The sequence below is a fragment of the Condylura cristata genome, unplaced genomic scaffold (genome assembly GCF_000260355.1).
Source record: "Condylura cristata isolate star-nosed mole 26May11 unplaced genomic scaffold, ConCri1.0 scaffold00002, whole genome shotgun sequence".
NCBI lineage: Eukaryota > Metazoa > Chordata > Mammalia > Eulipotyphla > Talpidae > Condylura > Condylura cristata.
In genome coordinates, this window is record NW_004567103.1 from 53931351 (window position 1) to 53947110 (window position 15760).

The 15760-nt window shown below is 38.9% G+C and overlaps 1 protein-coding gene across 5 annotated transcripts in view; it reads left to right on the plus strand.

Annotated features, from left to right (window-relative positions):
- RBMS1 (RNA binding motif, single stranded interacting protein 1) overlaps positions 1–15760 on the plus strand; it is a 200486-nt gene that overhangs the window by 99978 nt on the left and 84748 nt on the right. For all 5 annotated transcript variants that reach the window (XM_004674612.2, XM_004674613.2, XM_004674614.2 and 2 more), the window contains one exon: positions 12198–12373. In XM_004674612.2, coding sequence (XP_004674669.1) covers positions 12198–12373 — 176 coding nt within the window. The remainder of the gene's footprint in view (positions 1–12197; positions 12374–15760) is intronic.

The following is a 15760-nucleotide window of genomic DNA, read 5'->3' on the forward strand; positions in this document are numbered from 1 at the left end:
ATGCAGCTGCTTGTCCTGTCCTTCCACCCTTTTCACTTTTTATATTGGAAGTCCTCATCCCTGGTTCTGATCTTAAAAAGAAAAAAAAAAGCCATTCTTAGGTCATTCCTTTATTTTCTGCTTTCATTTTCAAGTTGGACAGAGAGGACTGTTTTTGAGATTCAATCTAGCCCAAAGTGGAAAAGAATTTTTGGAATTTGTGATGTTGCCTGTATGAAGAAATAGAAATTTAAAAACTGCTTGTGTACTCTTCCTGCATCTTTTTCTTTTTTAGTAAAATGATTCAGTAACATAGGGATGTGCTGAAGTTCTGATTTTACTGCTTTGTGTCCACTGATTCCTGAGATCCTAGCATAGTGCTGCCATGATCTGCCATCATTCTTGTCTGCTCTGGCCTGCCAGAGGCCCACGGCAACATTGGGGCTCTGGCCTGTGTTTCTTTGCTGTGCTGAAAATGCTTTGGTTTGGGGCAGAATGGGGCACACAGCTGGTACCCCTTCACTGGTCACTGTGTGGGATCTCCCAAAGCCAGTTTACACTGAGGCACAATTTTCTTCATGTATTTCTTTCTTTGGTGTGTGTTTGTTTACAAGGGCAGAGATTTGTAAAACCGATTTGGATACTTGTTGCTATGATCTGAAAGGTTACATGTTGCAAGTATGTGCAGTAGAGACAAGATATTTAATATTACAATGCAACTAAATACAATGAAAGAACTTAAAGATGGGTGTAGTCAGTAAGTTCCGTGCTGTTGTGCAGCCTCCAAACACACGGAGGTTTTGGGTCACAGTTCTAGAGGGCCACAGCTTTATGTAGATTGTCTAAGATTGCTTAGTAAGAAGCTCTTTTGTAATTTTCAATTATCAGCATTGTGTATTTCACTTCATTTTGGTGAAGATGATGAAACTGATGCTTTATGATTAACTTTAGTAACAGAGAAAAGGTCTTTAGGAAAATTAACAGGTTCACACTTTTTCTTCTTGCATAACAACTCCCTACTCTAAACAAAGGGTATTGTGAATTAATATTAAAAGGAAAAGGAAAAAACATCACATGTGGTTTGCATAAATGTTGAAATCGTTATCCACATCTCTACTTATCACAGCATTAAATTCATGAAAGATGAGAGGAAATGTCCTCTCCAGCAACGGGCCAGTTGTCCTCCAGGGCGCCTTGGTATTTCCAAGGCTGACAGCAGACCTCTGAAGTGATCAGACAGTAAGGCAGGAGCTGGCACTGAAAAGAAAGTCTCCCCACTATTGGTAGCAGATTCTCACTTTGAATGTGCAGTATCAATCAAGAGAAAGCTGACATATAAGAAACCTGCAAAAATGGAGAAATCCTTCAAGTCGAAAGAAAAACAGTTCTTCAATTGCACACGCCATCACTGGGAACTGGGTTCACCTAACTTTTTTTTTTTTAATTTGCATTTTGTACCAGTTGGTATGTCATTTTTTTTTTAAGATTGATTTATTTGTTCATACAGAACTGGGGTACAGGCCAGAGGCTCAGGGGTGGTGAGAGGCTTCACCAGAGGCAGAGTGGGGAGCAGAACAGGCAGATCAATGAAGTACACTACTGAGGGGAGCAGCAGGCGGGTCAGGAGAGGTCTGCCACGCCATGTGGTCACCTCCGGGGCAGGCGGGAATTGAACTCATGCGGAAGTGGCTTTTGCTTCTCAGTGCAGTGCTTTAACCCACTGCGCCACCAGGGAGGGCCGGTATGTCATTTTTTAAATTATTATTTTAAAGATATATTTATGCATACAAGAACTAGGGTACAGGCCAGAGATGGAGGGGTAAGAGGTTTCACCAGAGACAGTGGGGAGCAGAACAGGCAGATCTACTGAAATACACTACTGAGGGGAGTGTAGTGAGTGAGACAAAGAGAGGTTTGCTGTACCATGTGGGTCAGCTTTTTGACTGGAAATCAAACGCATGCTGCAGTGGCTGTGGATAGCTTCATAGTGCTGCACTGTAACCCCTTGTACCACCAGGGAGGGCCCCCACCTAACTTTTTGAACATGCCTCTCCCCAAGAAAAAGTTGTCTAAAGAATTAAGTGAACATAGGCTTTGTGAAGCTTTAGGATAAAAACATACACTGTAAATAGGAAAGGAAGTCTTTATAAACATCTACTATTTTTGTAGGGAAACTGAAAGACTAAAAAGTTCCTTATGTGTGGACCCTTCCTGGTGGCACAGTGTGTTAGGACACAGCACTGCAAGCAAGCCACCGCCATTTCAGTGCCAGTTCAATCCCCAGCACTGGAGGTGACCCACATGGCGTGGCAAACCTCTCCTGACCCGCCACCTGCTGCTCCCCTGAGCAGTGTACTTTGTTGATCTGCCTGTTCTGCTCCCCACTCTGTCTCTGGTGAATCCTCTCGCCCCTCTACACCTCTGGCCTGTACCCCAGTTCTGTATAAAAAAAAAAAAGTTCCTTATGTGAATTTGTGATGTGCATAGGAAGACCAGGGGATGGCAGTAAGTTCTGGTGTTTCTACTCTAAACTTGTGATGCTGGGGGGTTGGTCCTGGATATACTTCTCTGACATAAAAGCAGCAGGTTGCCATCATTGTGTATATTGTGTGCTATAGACAACAATCATACATTTTGTGCACAGATTTTAAATACAAATACAAAAATAGAAATGATGCCATTCCGAGAATTTCTTAGGAATTTTGAATTATAAATTCAGTAAAAAATTCCCCCACCTTTAAAAAAAACAAAAAACAAAAAAACCCCCAAGAAATTGGATGTTTGCTATAGACACAGGCACCAAGTGAGTTATCTGGAAATACTGTGTATACCCTACAAGTGGTGAAAAGGGATTTCTGAAATATACATTTTTTCTATGATGCCTTAATAGGACTAGCATAACAATGGTCCTTTACAAAACTCTTGAAGAGAACTTCTCAAAGTCCATTTTTCTGGTTATAGTACTTGGGACAAAATAAGATTCATCCTTTTTGACAGCAGTGATGGCAATAGAGATGTAGTTTGTATGGTTTGATCAAGCTCTTTGACCTTGAATACATGATTTGACTTCTTTGGGCCTCAGGTTTCTTGAAAAATGAGGGTTTGTACTCAGTGCTTCTCAACATTTCTAAAGCCTCACTCCTTTTGATAAAATTAAGAATACTTAGCCACTTCCCTTGCCATTGCTCAATATTCTGTTCTATCTAGTTGATAGCTATTGGATTGTATGATCTCTGATCTTTCTCAGCTTTGACACCATATGGTTCTGAGCATACTGGATTGGAACTCATATAAATAGAGGGTTTGATTTCATTTTGTGAATGAATGGCAGCTAGCTCCTTAAAGATGGAAAGGACCTTTCTAAAATTCATTCTCACACCAAGAGCACTGCCTTGCATGCTGCCTTGTGTGGGGCTTGCCATAGGAGCTTGCTGGGGATACAGAATTTTGGCCCACTCCAAATGACTGGAACAACATCTAGATTTTAACAACACATGTGATTCACATGTGCGCCACTCTTTGAGAAATGCAGCAGATCACTGTTTTAACCTGCGTGGGTTGATATTTGTGGGAACTCAGATCCATTTAATAGGTTACCGCCAGCATTTCTTTTTCAAGGAAATAGATGAGAAAGATATTACTAGGGTGCACTGCATTTAATAAAGGAAAATAACTTGCGCAATTTTTTTCCTATGTCTCTGCCCTTATGTGTATACAGGGTTGTGATCTTGGACCAGAAGTTAACTTTTTAGACAACTGTCAGGCAAAAAAAAGCTTTTTTAAAAAGTCTCTATGCTTTGTGTCTCCGAGATGATGTGTTTCAGAGACAACCATCTTGTGTCTTCTATTTCCTTACACACAGACATTTACATAGCGGCTCATACACAGACATACATAAGAAACAGCTGTTCTACACTAATCACTCATATCAGATGTAAGTTTAATTATTAATTTTTTAAATTGTATTAGCTAAGGGTTTTTCTTGATGTTACTACTCTGGCTGTACTACAAATCATGACACCCCAGATAAGATTTCATATTTTAGACTGTTGTTATGGAGTGATTTCACATACTGGTTCAGTTTCCTGGAACTACAGATAATGCTTTTTTCTCCAGGGGCTAATTAGTGAAACCCATAATAGTACTGCACACTCATTCACATGACCCTTGGCATCTAAAAAAATTAACTTGAATGAATTCATTTGGGGCTTTTGGGGATAAGCTGAGTCCTAATTTTTCTAACTTTAATGTTTACTTAATCACTATCATGCTTTCAATAAGTATTATTTAATGTGAAGAAAGCATATTTTAAAATGGGTAATTTCCACCCTGAGGACTTTGAAATCTCAGCAATAATTCTTTACTTACAAGAAATACTGGGAGACACGAAGAGAAGATACAAATTGTACTCTGTACATAGACTTTTAAAAACAACTGGAAGGAAGTTGTCAAGGTTGGAATCCCAACTCCATCAGGGTGAGGCAGGAAATTCAGAGCATTGTCGAGGTGTCCTGAACTGTTTCGATAAACGCAGTGCTGCCCTTCCGTGGGAAATTTTCTAGGCCTAGCATCCCCTCTGAACCCTTTTTCACTGGCTTTCATGAAGATCTCTTCCTGTGTCTCTTTTAGCTCCTTCTCTCCTGTCCTCAGTGCTTTTAGAACTACAATTCCTTCCATTCTTAATCACTTGCCATTAATATTCTGCTCTCTGAAGCCTTCTTCAACCTTTCTGTCCCAGGCCCTTTTATCCCTGGTATTTCCTTGGTTGAAGTCTTACTATTTTTAGACACTGTACCATACCACACCATTATATGTGATGCAATTAAGGGTAGATAAGGCCAGCCTCCCACTGCTAAAAGCTTTTCCTTCCAAATGAATGTGTTTTCCTTTCAGGAAGATTTGAACCTAATGCCCCTCACTTACATGCGTGGCTCTCCAGTTTTCAGGTGAATAACTTAGTTTAATTCTTCCTGTCTGGTGTCTACATATTGGTCCTGTTTCTTTTTCAAGAATTTATTTTTAGAGCACTTTTAGTTTGACAGCAAAGTTGAGAGGAAGGTGCAGAGATTTCTCAGATACCCCACAGGATTTGCCTCCCCCATTATCAGCATCATTCATTAGAAAGGTATGTTTGTTATCAAAGGTGAACCTAGATTGATTGACATCATAATTACTCTTGGTGTTCAGCATTTTGGGGATTTGATATATAATGTTGAATAATATTGACTGCTTCTATTATCTTTAATGACTTTGTGTATACCATAATAATATCTTAAGAGTATTTTCACTCCCCTTAAGGATCCCTTGTCTGCCTGTTCACCTCTCCCTCCCCCCAGCTTCTGGCTACTACTGATCTTTCCACTGTTTTCATAACTTTGCCTTTTCTGTCATGCCACATAGCTAGAATCATTTGTATCCTGTTCAGATCAGCTTCTTTCACTTGTACTTTGCATTTAACTGCCCTCCTTTTATTTTTTTAATTACTTGATACAGCCTTTTTTTTTTTTTAAGTGTTGAATAATACTCTCTTGTGTTTATCGATCCATTCACTTAAGAACATCATAGTTGCTTTCAAGTTTTGGCAGTTAAGTTACTATAAACATACCTACACAGGTTTTTATGTGGCTATAGTTTTCAGTTCCTTTAGGTAAATACCAAGGAGTACAATTGCTGAATTGTTTGGTAAGAATGTGTTTAGTTTTGTAAGAAACTGCCAAACTGTCTTGAAAGTGACTGTAGCGTTATTTTACATTAACACCAGCGATGTATGTGACTTCCTGTTGCTCCACATCCTCCCTGCATGCAGTGTGGTCAGTGTTCCAGATTTTGGGCATTCTGATGGATGTGTAATGTGTTTTATTGTTTTAATTCGAATTTCGTTGATAACATTTGCTATAAAGCATCTTTTCATGTGCTTATTTTTCATCTGTGTATCTTTTGGTGATGTCTGTAATGACCTTTCACCCACTTTTCAATAAGTTTATTTATATCGAATCTTGAGAGTTCTTTATATACTTTAGACAGTAGTTCTTTATCAGGTGTGTCTTTTGCAAATACTTCCTCCTAGATTCTGTCTTGTCTTAAAGTTCTCTTGGCTCTGCCTTTGGCAGAACAGAAGCTTTCAATTGTGATGAAGTGCAGTTCATCAATTTCTTTCATAGGTTTTGTCTTTAGTGTTGTATCGCAAAAGGTATCCTAGTTGGCTAGACCCAATGTCACCTACATTTTCTCTTATCTTCCAGGAAGTTTATATGTATATATTTTATATTTAGGTTGATGATTAACTTTGAGTTAATTTTAGTGGACGTTGTTAAGTCTAGTTCTAGGTTTTTTTTTTTTTTTCTTTGCATATAAATTTTCACTTGTTCCAGTACCTTTTGTTGAAAGAAATATATTTGCCCACTTCATTTTATTGCCTTTCGTCCTTTTCAGAGATCACTTGACTATATTTATGGGGGTTTGCATGTTTATTTTTTTCTCTTTCTCTGCCCTTATAAATGTGACAAAAATTACAAGGTGTAGATAGTATAAGAACATTTGTATGTTTCCTGGTCCCGAGTTCTCAGTAGGCAATTTGGTGTCAGTGGGATTCTTGGAAAAACCTTTGGAGGAAACAGGACCATTAGCTTGCATGCTGATGTTGCAGCACAGAACCAGAACTTTTAAATATGTTTGGACAGGGACTCTAGACTCCTGGGAGATCTAGAAGAAGAACTTGACCTGAGAAATCTTATGTCTTTAGGATATGTTTTCTACCGTAGATTTTCAACATTTGCTTGCCCTTTTTTCTTCCTGCCCTCTTTGCAAACATTCTAAGTTCCCCTCCCTAAAGCTTGTCCAAGTTGTTATAATTTCTAAAAACGTTTTATTTTTTAATTTTCACTAAAGTGATATGATCTCCAGTCAGTTGTGTTGTATCCAACAGATGTTTATCATTCAGCGCAAGATTTGAATGAATTTCTTTTCTCTGAAACCTAAGAAAATGATGCTTTATTCATGGGCGTAGGTATAGACATTTCTCTGTAAAGATGGCAGCTTAATGTGCAAGAATCAGTTTTAATAGATATCTTAGAGAAGTCTATTTGAAATTCTAACTTTCAGATTTTTTTTTATTGGTCTTTCCATTGACCTACATAATGTAACAAAAATAAGTTGCTTAGCTTCATGTTCTTAGAGGCTGCAAAGTTTCCCAACATGGGACAATGATAATATGAGAACCAGTTTAATTAACTAATTTGCTGTGTGTTTAAGCTTTGATATCCAAGCATCAAACGGGGCTGGTTGCTATTTGCTTACTGGCCCCCCCTCTCACATAGGATCAGCAGGAGCCTACGCGTGAAGGGCCACCCTGTTCTTCCCTAATATAGTTGCTGTCCTTTGACATCCTGGCTTTACCCGGAAGAACATCTGCTTCCTGGCCAGTTTTTCATCTCTAACTACTTCACCTCCCACTTCTCAGCTGTGTGTACTTTCCCAGCAACCTGTGCCAGGGGCTTTATCTTTCTCAGCCACTATTTCTAGCTCTCCTTGAGCCACTCAGCTATCTAAAAGGAAACAAAGAAAACATTATAATTGTGGTGAAAGTGGCCCATTTGGTGCTTTTTCTCTCTCTCCTGTTGGATAATTCTCTTAACTTGTTAGATTTCTTTTCTATCTGAAAATTTATGGAGAGCAACCAATGTATGAAATTATTGTAGTACAGTGTCTTTACAGAGTACCCAGTTCATGCCAAACTTGATAGTCTGTATTTACTGGTGAAAATTAACACTGTTCTGTAAGTTCTAACTACTCTACTATGGTAGAGATTATTTTGCTTCTGTATAAAGAAAGGAGTTCACCTGTTAAATATCCCTGCTATTTGCCTGGTGGTTTCTTCTGTATGTGTGGGTGGAGGGAGCAGCAGAGTAGGTTTGGAAATTGTGGATTATACCTTTTTAAGCTATAAGGATGAGTGCTTTAAAGAAGACTTGAGGATAATTAAAAGGCACATCCTAACATTTCTTTTCCTTCAAAATGTGTTAGAATTCTTAGGGATGTTACAGATAGGGAAAAGACAACTGCTTCAGCCAAAAGACTGGGCAGAGCACTATTCTTTTAGCCTGTTCAAGCACTAAGAAGAAAAGGAGACAATAGAATTAATGTCAGGTCTTCATTTTTTGATTGTCTTAATAATATGTTTTAGCTCACACATGGTTAATTTTTTTTTTTTTTTTTAGAAAAGTCTTTAGACTTGTATTATAAGAATACGGCAGCAAGTATAGTTTTGGGGTAGGAATGGTAGTGATAGAGGGAAATGGATGTATTGTGTGTGTAGCTGCTGTTTGCCAGTTGACTATGCTGTCTTTTAGTGTAGGAGGTGAGTATGACTTCCTGGTGGGATAGTGGCATCAAAACTGTCTTCAAGGCAAGTCCTCCCTGAGTGCTGTTCAAACAGGAAGTCCTCCCCCACCAGTGCTATTCACACAGGAAGTCCCCCCCCAGTGCTGTTCACACAGGAAGGCCTCCCCCAGCAGCATTCACACAGGAAGTCCCCCCCCCCAGTGCTGTTCACACAGGAAGTCCTCCCTGAATGCTGTCCACACAGGAAGTTCTTCTTAGTGCTGACAAGCACCGTCCAAGCTGGGGCCTACAGGCATTGCAAACAGGGTCTGCTAGCATAACCATCAACTTTGTTTTTCTCTCCATTTTTGCATACAAATTAAGCCCACATAAATATTATTGTAAAAACTGAATTAGCTTGCTTTCCTGCTCTTGGATAGACAGTTTGATGGGTTGCTTGTTTGCTTGCCCTGAAGCAGTAAAGCAGGCCAGCGAAGACTGAGATAGACTTCTAGGCTTCTGTCCGATGGGTCAACACTTAGCTGTTGTCTTCCTACCACCCAGTTCCTTTAATTAGGCTAATGCCTGTGAATTAGCTAAAGCTTCATTCAGAGAGTTCTGAGGTTTCTTTTCAAATTCTAGGGCAGATTAGGTGCTTCAAGCAACAAAATGTTTAAAGGACAACCAGTGATTAAGTAGTTTCATAAAATATATTCCTCCCTCCTCCCCCTTTTCTTTATAAAGTTTACCATCTTGCAGCTGAGACACATAATTAGCTACAAAGTGTATTTTTTTAAAATTGTCTAGAGTTCTCAGTTTGTAGTTAAAGACTTGTCATTGTTTGCATTTTAGTCTGGAAGTGCGGGTTCAGTTCTTCACTGGTTAAGTTAAACTCAGTAGTAATATACTATAACTTTCAAAAACTGCAGAATGTTTTTACGTCAGTGAAAGATGTATAAAGTATAAATGAAAAAAACCCAACCTTTTATAAAACTTACTTTGTTAAATAAAAAGTAAAACACATGCTGGCAGTGTACTCATTAAATTAACATAAAGACACCATTGAAATTTCTTTCTTTAATAAAAGCATCAGCCATATTAATCACATTTCAGAGAAACTTCAGTTTAGTAATTAGCTTGCAGATAATCACAAGAGAATGAATGAGTGCAAAAAGTAAATTTGGGATTGGACAGTATTTTGAGGTGGCCTTTGAGTCCTTTTTGAGGACTGTGGTTTTGTTGGCCAGCAAATCTGGTTTCAGATTCTACCCCTGGCGCCTATAAAAGTGGGACTTTGGCATATTGTTAATCTCTCTTGAGTTTTTGTTTCCTATTCTGCAAAGTGAGAGAACAATAATGTTCCTGCCTTAATGGATTAAGTAAAAAACTGCATATAAAGTGTACCACACAGTATCTGGCACATATTAAATGTGCAGTGTATGATGGTGTTTCTGCCCATGTTATTACAGTTATCATTAGCCTATTCTGGATATTTAGTAAGAGTAAACAGCTCTATTATTTGGATTTTCTTCTTTAATAGGTGTCCATTATTTAGATTTTAAATTTCAACACCATCTAAAGCTTAATCTTGGATGCAAAATTTTCTGCACCAAAAAATAAAAAGCTCACAACCTCAAATAGCCAGTGCATCTTTCAGGTATATTTCTTTTCAGCTAGTTCTGAGAAATAATTGTTACTAGGATAATGTTTCATCCTTGGGGTGAACCACGGTCTAGATTTCCTTCCCCCATAGGGCAAAAACAGGGGAAGCAGGCTGTCCATGCTCGTCACCTACTTCCCAAAGTGGGAAAATAGTACTATCATAAATATGGAGACCTGTCAAAGATATATCAAATCAACTATGTAAATAATGAAATGTAAATCATAGTTATATTTCTGCCAGAAATAAATACATAAATAAAAATCTACCACTTCCATATCCAAATAATCACCAAGTAAATCACGCCCATAAGTGTTTCTTCTAATGGTACAAGCCCATACACGGTCCTCTATTTTCTACCCCAGGGAAAAACACAGAGAACTAATGCTGACCTGGAGCACCATCTTTAAAATGTCCTCTGGTTCACCTGCTTGATGTTGGTATAATCCCACTGAGATGCAGGGCTGGAGTTCATCCTCAGTTTCTTCCAGATGAGTCCAAGTCTTATCTCAGGTGACCACATTTCGCACCCCCTTCTCCCCAGCAGCTGCGCTGCACAGATTGGACTTTGGGGTCTATTGTGAATAGCAGTGTGATTTGTGGCAAGGACAGGCTCTCAGACATTAATTAGAGGTGGCTTGGAGAAAAAAAAATAGTCTTGTCTAGCTTTGTCTACAGAAAAAAGTTCTATGTGTTAATCAAAGACTTAGGGCAGGGAGGCAGATGTGTATGTTGCTTCTCAGTTCCTCTGTTCTAAACTGATGTGAGAATTGCTGCAGGTAGCAACTCGCAGTTGTGCTGAGTAACTTTGGAGAAGGAACACAGACCTTTGTGTGTCCTGACTGGGCCTGGGAGATGGACCCTCTGCGGCAGAGCCAGAGCCAGGGCTTATTCTTAAATTGACATCTAGAAAGTTTTTAACCCCTGGAGAAAGAACACAGGGACGAGAGGGAAGATCTGCATGTAACTGCTTATTAAGGGCATAAATCTAATAGATTTGATAGGATATATGCTTAAGAATGCTTATTTTGGATTAGGCAGTAATGATGCTCTCAGTTCAACTTTCATTAATACATTCACTATTTTTAACCTTGTTGCTCTTCTAAAAGAACATCTCTTGAGGTAAAAGTGGTATTTGGATTCAGATGATCATAGGAAGGACCTTGAGAAGAATCTGCAGAGCACAGGACTCTTATCTAGAGTTACAGACTTGCATTGGTGAGGACCCTAAAGTATTGGGGTTGTGGACTGAGCTGGCCATACAGAAACCTCGTGCAGAGCCAGATAGCCATAATAGATAGTTGAGATTGTTGACAAGGTTCGCGAGGTTACGTTTGTTAGAAGGGGACCCTTTCTGAACTTTGAAAGTGGAAGGTAATTTGCGTTTCAGGTGTGCCTGATTTTCTTTTCTTTATGGTAGTAAATCAGGCTCTAAGATGTGAATTGTTTTGCTGAATGTCTAAGTAACATTTTCACATTATATTTTTCAGTTACTCAGTGATGTCCTTGAATTAGTACATTTATTACTTAAAAATGAAAAAAATCCCTGCATAGTGTGAAACTGCTGAGTATTTGCTGTGAGGACACTTTGGTTGTGCTCTCACGTCCATCACAAATTGAACCATTTTGCTTCCTCAAAGTGATGTGTATGGCATAGGGATAGAGAACTGTGGTTTCTTCTGATTGGTTAATAGGGAATTATCTGGTGTGAGTATAATTTCAGACATCCTTGCTTGGTGGCTACTAACTGGGAAACCACACTGAGTCTCAGTTGTAGGATTTACAAAAGTTACGTGGTTGCTGCGAGGTCTGGGAAGGATTCCAACTACTGCCCCATTTTCACAGGGGTTAAATTTCACAGAGTTAGCCAGAGCACAAGGCAGCATGCCTGTGAATCTTATCCAGATGTCCCTGGGAAGTCAAGTGCCTGTCCTAGATCTGGGTGAATTCTTCCTTATTTGAGCATCTTGATGCATCTCTAACTTTCTTACATGTAAAAAGTAATCTAGTAATTTTTTAAATTGTCTTAATAAAATTATAAGCAACTTTCATATGTTCTCTAGATTTTGAAAACCTTTTCATAATCTAGATATATTAAAATACCATGTAAATTAAAATGTACATATTAAAGTAGCTTAAGATACTCTGTATATTTTCGTAACTTCATTTTATTTTGGAAGTCATACAGTCTCTGAATGGTGTTTGATACCTATTCACACTCTCAATCTTTGTTTTTCAGCAGTCTCTGGTCCCAGCCCACCCCATGGCCCCTCCCAGCCCCAGCACCACCAGCAGTAATAACAACAGCAGCAGCAGCAGCAACTCAGGATGGGATCAGCTAAGCAAAACCAACCTCTATATTCGAGGTCTGCCTCCCAACACCACAGACCAGGACCTGGTGAAGCTGTGTCAACCGTAAGTTGCAAGTATTCTTGTTTCTAGCTGTGAAGTATTTCCTTGATCATAGTATACAGTGATGTAAGTTGTGTTATAAGAATAGAGCCCTTACTATCAATACAGTAACAGGGTTTGCAAGTTCTCTATTCTTGGACACTTAGGTTAGCTTTCATATCAGCAAAATGTGCCTAGATAGCAAACGAAACTGGAGTATTTGCTCAGTAGAATTTGACTTTATTGGCATATGAGAGTTGAAATAGGAAGTTTTTTGGAAAAACTTAGGGCTCAGTCCTGCTGAGGAGGCCTCATTTTTTATAGAAGCAACCTCTGAGGGCTGATCTGTCCCGTAATAAGAGAAACTTTAATCGTTAATGATTATCAGAAAGGTAGTCACTCTCAAACCTTGTCCTCAATGGTGTAAAACTCTTAATAGTGGTTTTTCGTCCCTAGAACTTGTAGTTTTGTGGTCCGGCTGTTCCTCATCTCCTAGGTTAGGTACTCAGCCACCACCCTTTTTCAGCCATGTGAAACAGGTACACATATGCATAAAATTCCAAAGTAAATTTGCATTATATGTTAATGTTGTTGATGAGTTGGATATAAATAAGCTACCTTACTGCAGTGACATAAACCACCAAGAAGGAACTAATTCAAACTAAGGAGCCAAATGACTGTTCAGTGAAGGATCATTGTGTAAACACTAAAAGCCTCTAATCACCAAGCTATAAAACCTACATGCATAACAACCTTTTTTATTTATCCAAAGACAATAATGATTCCTTATAAAAGGAATTTTCAGAACTGTGGAATAATGAGGATGTTTCCTATCCACCACCCCCCCAAATTCCCACTATAAACATCTCATTAATAAGTAGCATCCCATTTGTTTTCCCAGGTAATATATAGACTCCCTGATTCTTACTTCAAGAATATATATATATATATATATATGTTTAGATTTTAGAGAGATGAGACAGGAGGATGTGGTTCCATAGGATCTGGAGTGCCTTTTCCAAACCCGGGCCCTGCCCTCTTCTGTGGCAATACCCTCACTTTGCGTCCCATAAATCTTTTGGACCAGTGGTCTAGGACTGCAGCCCTTTGCTCTGGGCAGTGAAATAACGTTCTGTGCTGGGCACTGCTCTGAAAGCAAATTTGGCTCCTTGGGGTTTGTCATGACTAGTCAGAGTCAGAGGGAACTTTGCCAAGATGCCCTGCCCAATTGCAGCTGCTGAAGACCGCAAATAGGCCTTTGCTATCTTGTCTGCTGCTAACCTTTTACTGGCGTCTTCTTACTGTCTTGCAGCATAATTACAGGTACATTGAGCACCATAAAGTCTAAGGAGCTAAGTATATGACTTAGTAGGAAACAAAAGAATGAAGCTAACTCTCCAGTTTTTGAGGTGTAAGAGACAGAAGAGATTTCAAAATGATAAATTATTCTCCTCTGCTAGTTTTGAATCACATGAGATGAGTTTTAATGTTTGAGAGATAAAATGAACAAAATAATCATGGATGCAGTGTTTTATATACAGTACATATGTACTTGAGAAATTATCAACTAGTAAGTATTTTTAATGGAGTCAAATAATACTCCAGATGCAGGAGAAATAACATTTTGTCATTTTCTAGAAAATTGATTCATTTTTTTTGTCATTGGCCTTTGATCTATGTGGCTCCCCCCCCCCCTTTTTGGTAAGATGGAAAAGCCAAAAGATATTTAATAATAACGTGGCCATCTTTTCAACTCATGGGAGAGACCCATCATGACTGAGAAACTAGCCAACATAGCTTCAGATGCCATTTTTAAAAAAATTAATTTTATTGAGGTACTGTTAGTTTGCAACATTGTTTGTGTTTTAGAATGATAAGGTCTGTCTTTTCAGGTGTTGTCACCTTACCACCTCCACCTAAACACCCAGCAGCCACATCCATCCAGTGTGCCCCTCCCCACTTTATCTCCTCCCTCTTCCACTCCCCACTCTGGCAGCCTCAGTGCTATCGTCAGATTTCTACAGTTTCTTATTGGTTTGGATTTATCTGATCTTTGTTTTGCCTCTCTGTATTCCACATATAAATGACACTATCCTGTATTTGTACTCTTTCCTTTTATCAGTAGCAGTAATAACCATTTGCCACTCTCATTCTCTCTGATGATTTGCAAGAGCCTGGGTTTTGATATTTAACTTTGATGATGGTTTTCTTTATAGTTCTTATACAGTGGCAAGACATACAGTGATAGAGGACTTTGTCAATATCTGCTGAAAGCCTGTCCCATTATAACACAGAACACCTAATAAGTACCAGATTTCACTTGCTGATAATTTTGTCTTTGGAAACAGAGAGCTCAAAAAAAGAGAATTCTTGTTCTGGGCTTGTTTCCTATAAAGAATAGTTAGTTGGTGACATGGATGTCACAAAAACTTTATAGGAAAGTGACTCATCCTAGTGTTTAGAAAATCCAATAGACATAAGAAGAGATTTTTTTAAAAGTGAATATCAGGGGCCCTCCCTGGTGGCACAGCGGGTTAAAGCACAGCACTAAGAAGATAAAAAGCCACTTCAGCATGAGTTCGATCCCCACCCCAAAGGTGACCACATGGTGCGGCAGACCTCTCCTGACCTGCCCACTACTCCCCTCAGCAGTGTACTTCATCAGTCGGCCAGTTCTGCTCCTCACTCTGTCTCTGGTGAAGCCTCTCACTGCCCCTGTACCTCTGGCCTGTACCCCAAAGTTCTGTATGCATAAATAAATCTTAAAAAAATAAAGTATCAGGAAACATCGGTATAAATTCATATCTCGAAGAGAGAAAAATGATTTTGGATATAAAATTGAGTAAATAACAAATTGACCTGATTAGGATGAATGTAAGAGGGACAATCACAGCATGCATTTTGTTTCTCTAAAGGGTGGGTATTTTAGGGGGTTATCTGAAAGAAAGATGGAAAAAAAATCATCAGAAGGTATGTAAGAATGACCTAACTTCACATAAATAGTGCATAAAATCTGAAAGCAAGAATGGCATGAAGCTTGTGAATACAGAAGATGAAAGCAAAATATTTATAAAAACTTATGTTAGGAGTAGAATATACATGTGTTGTAAAGTTAGAAGGAATGACTGAAAACACATGTGTTGTGATGATAACACCAGAGATGGTAGTTAAAGGTATGTGGTAGTGAAAAAATAGTGGCACTCCAAGACAGAGTCATGATTCTGGAAAGTATAGCTCAATGTGATTAAGAGTTAGGGGCTAAGACTGGAGGGCAACCAGCTTAAGTTACTAAGATGATTGGCAACAAGGACCAAGACAGAGATAGGATAGTGGTAATGGCAGTGGTAAGTTGCTATGGGTTGAAAGTAGATACATTTTCTAGAAACATTAGTGAAAGCAATGGACTGTCTC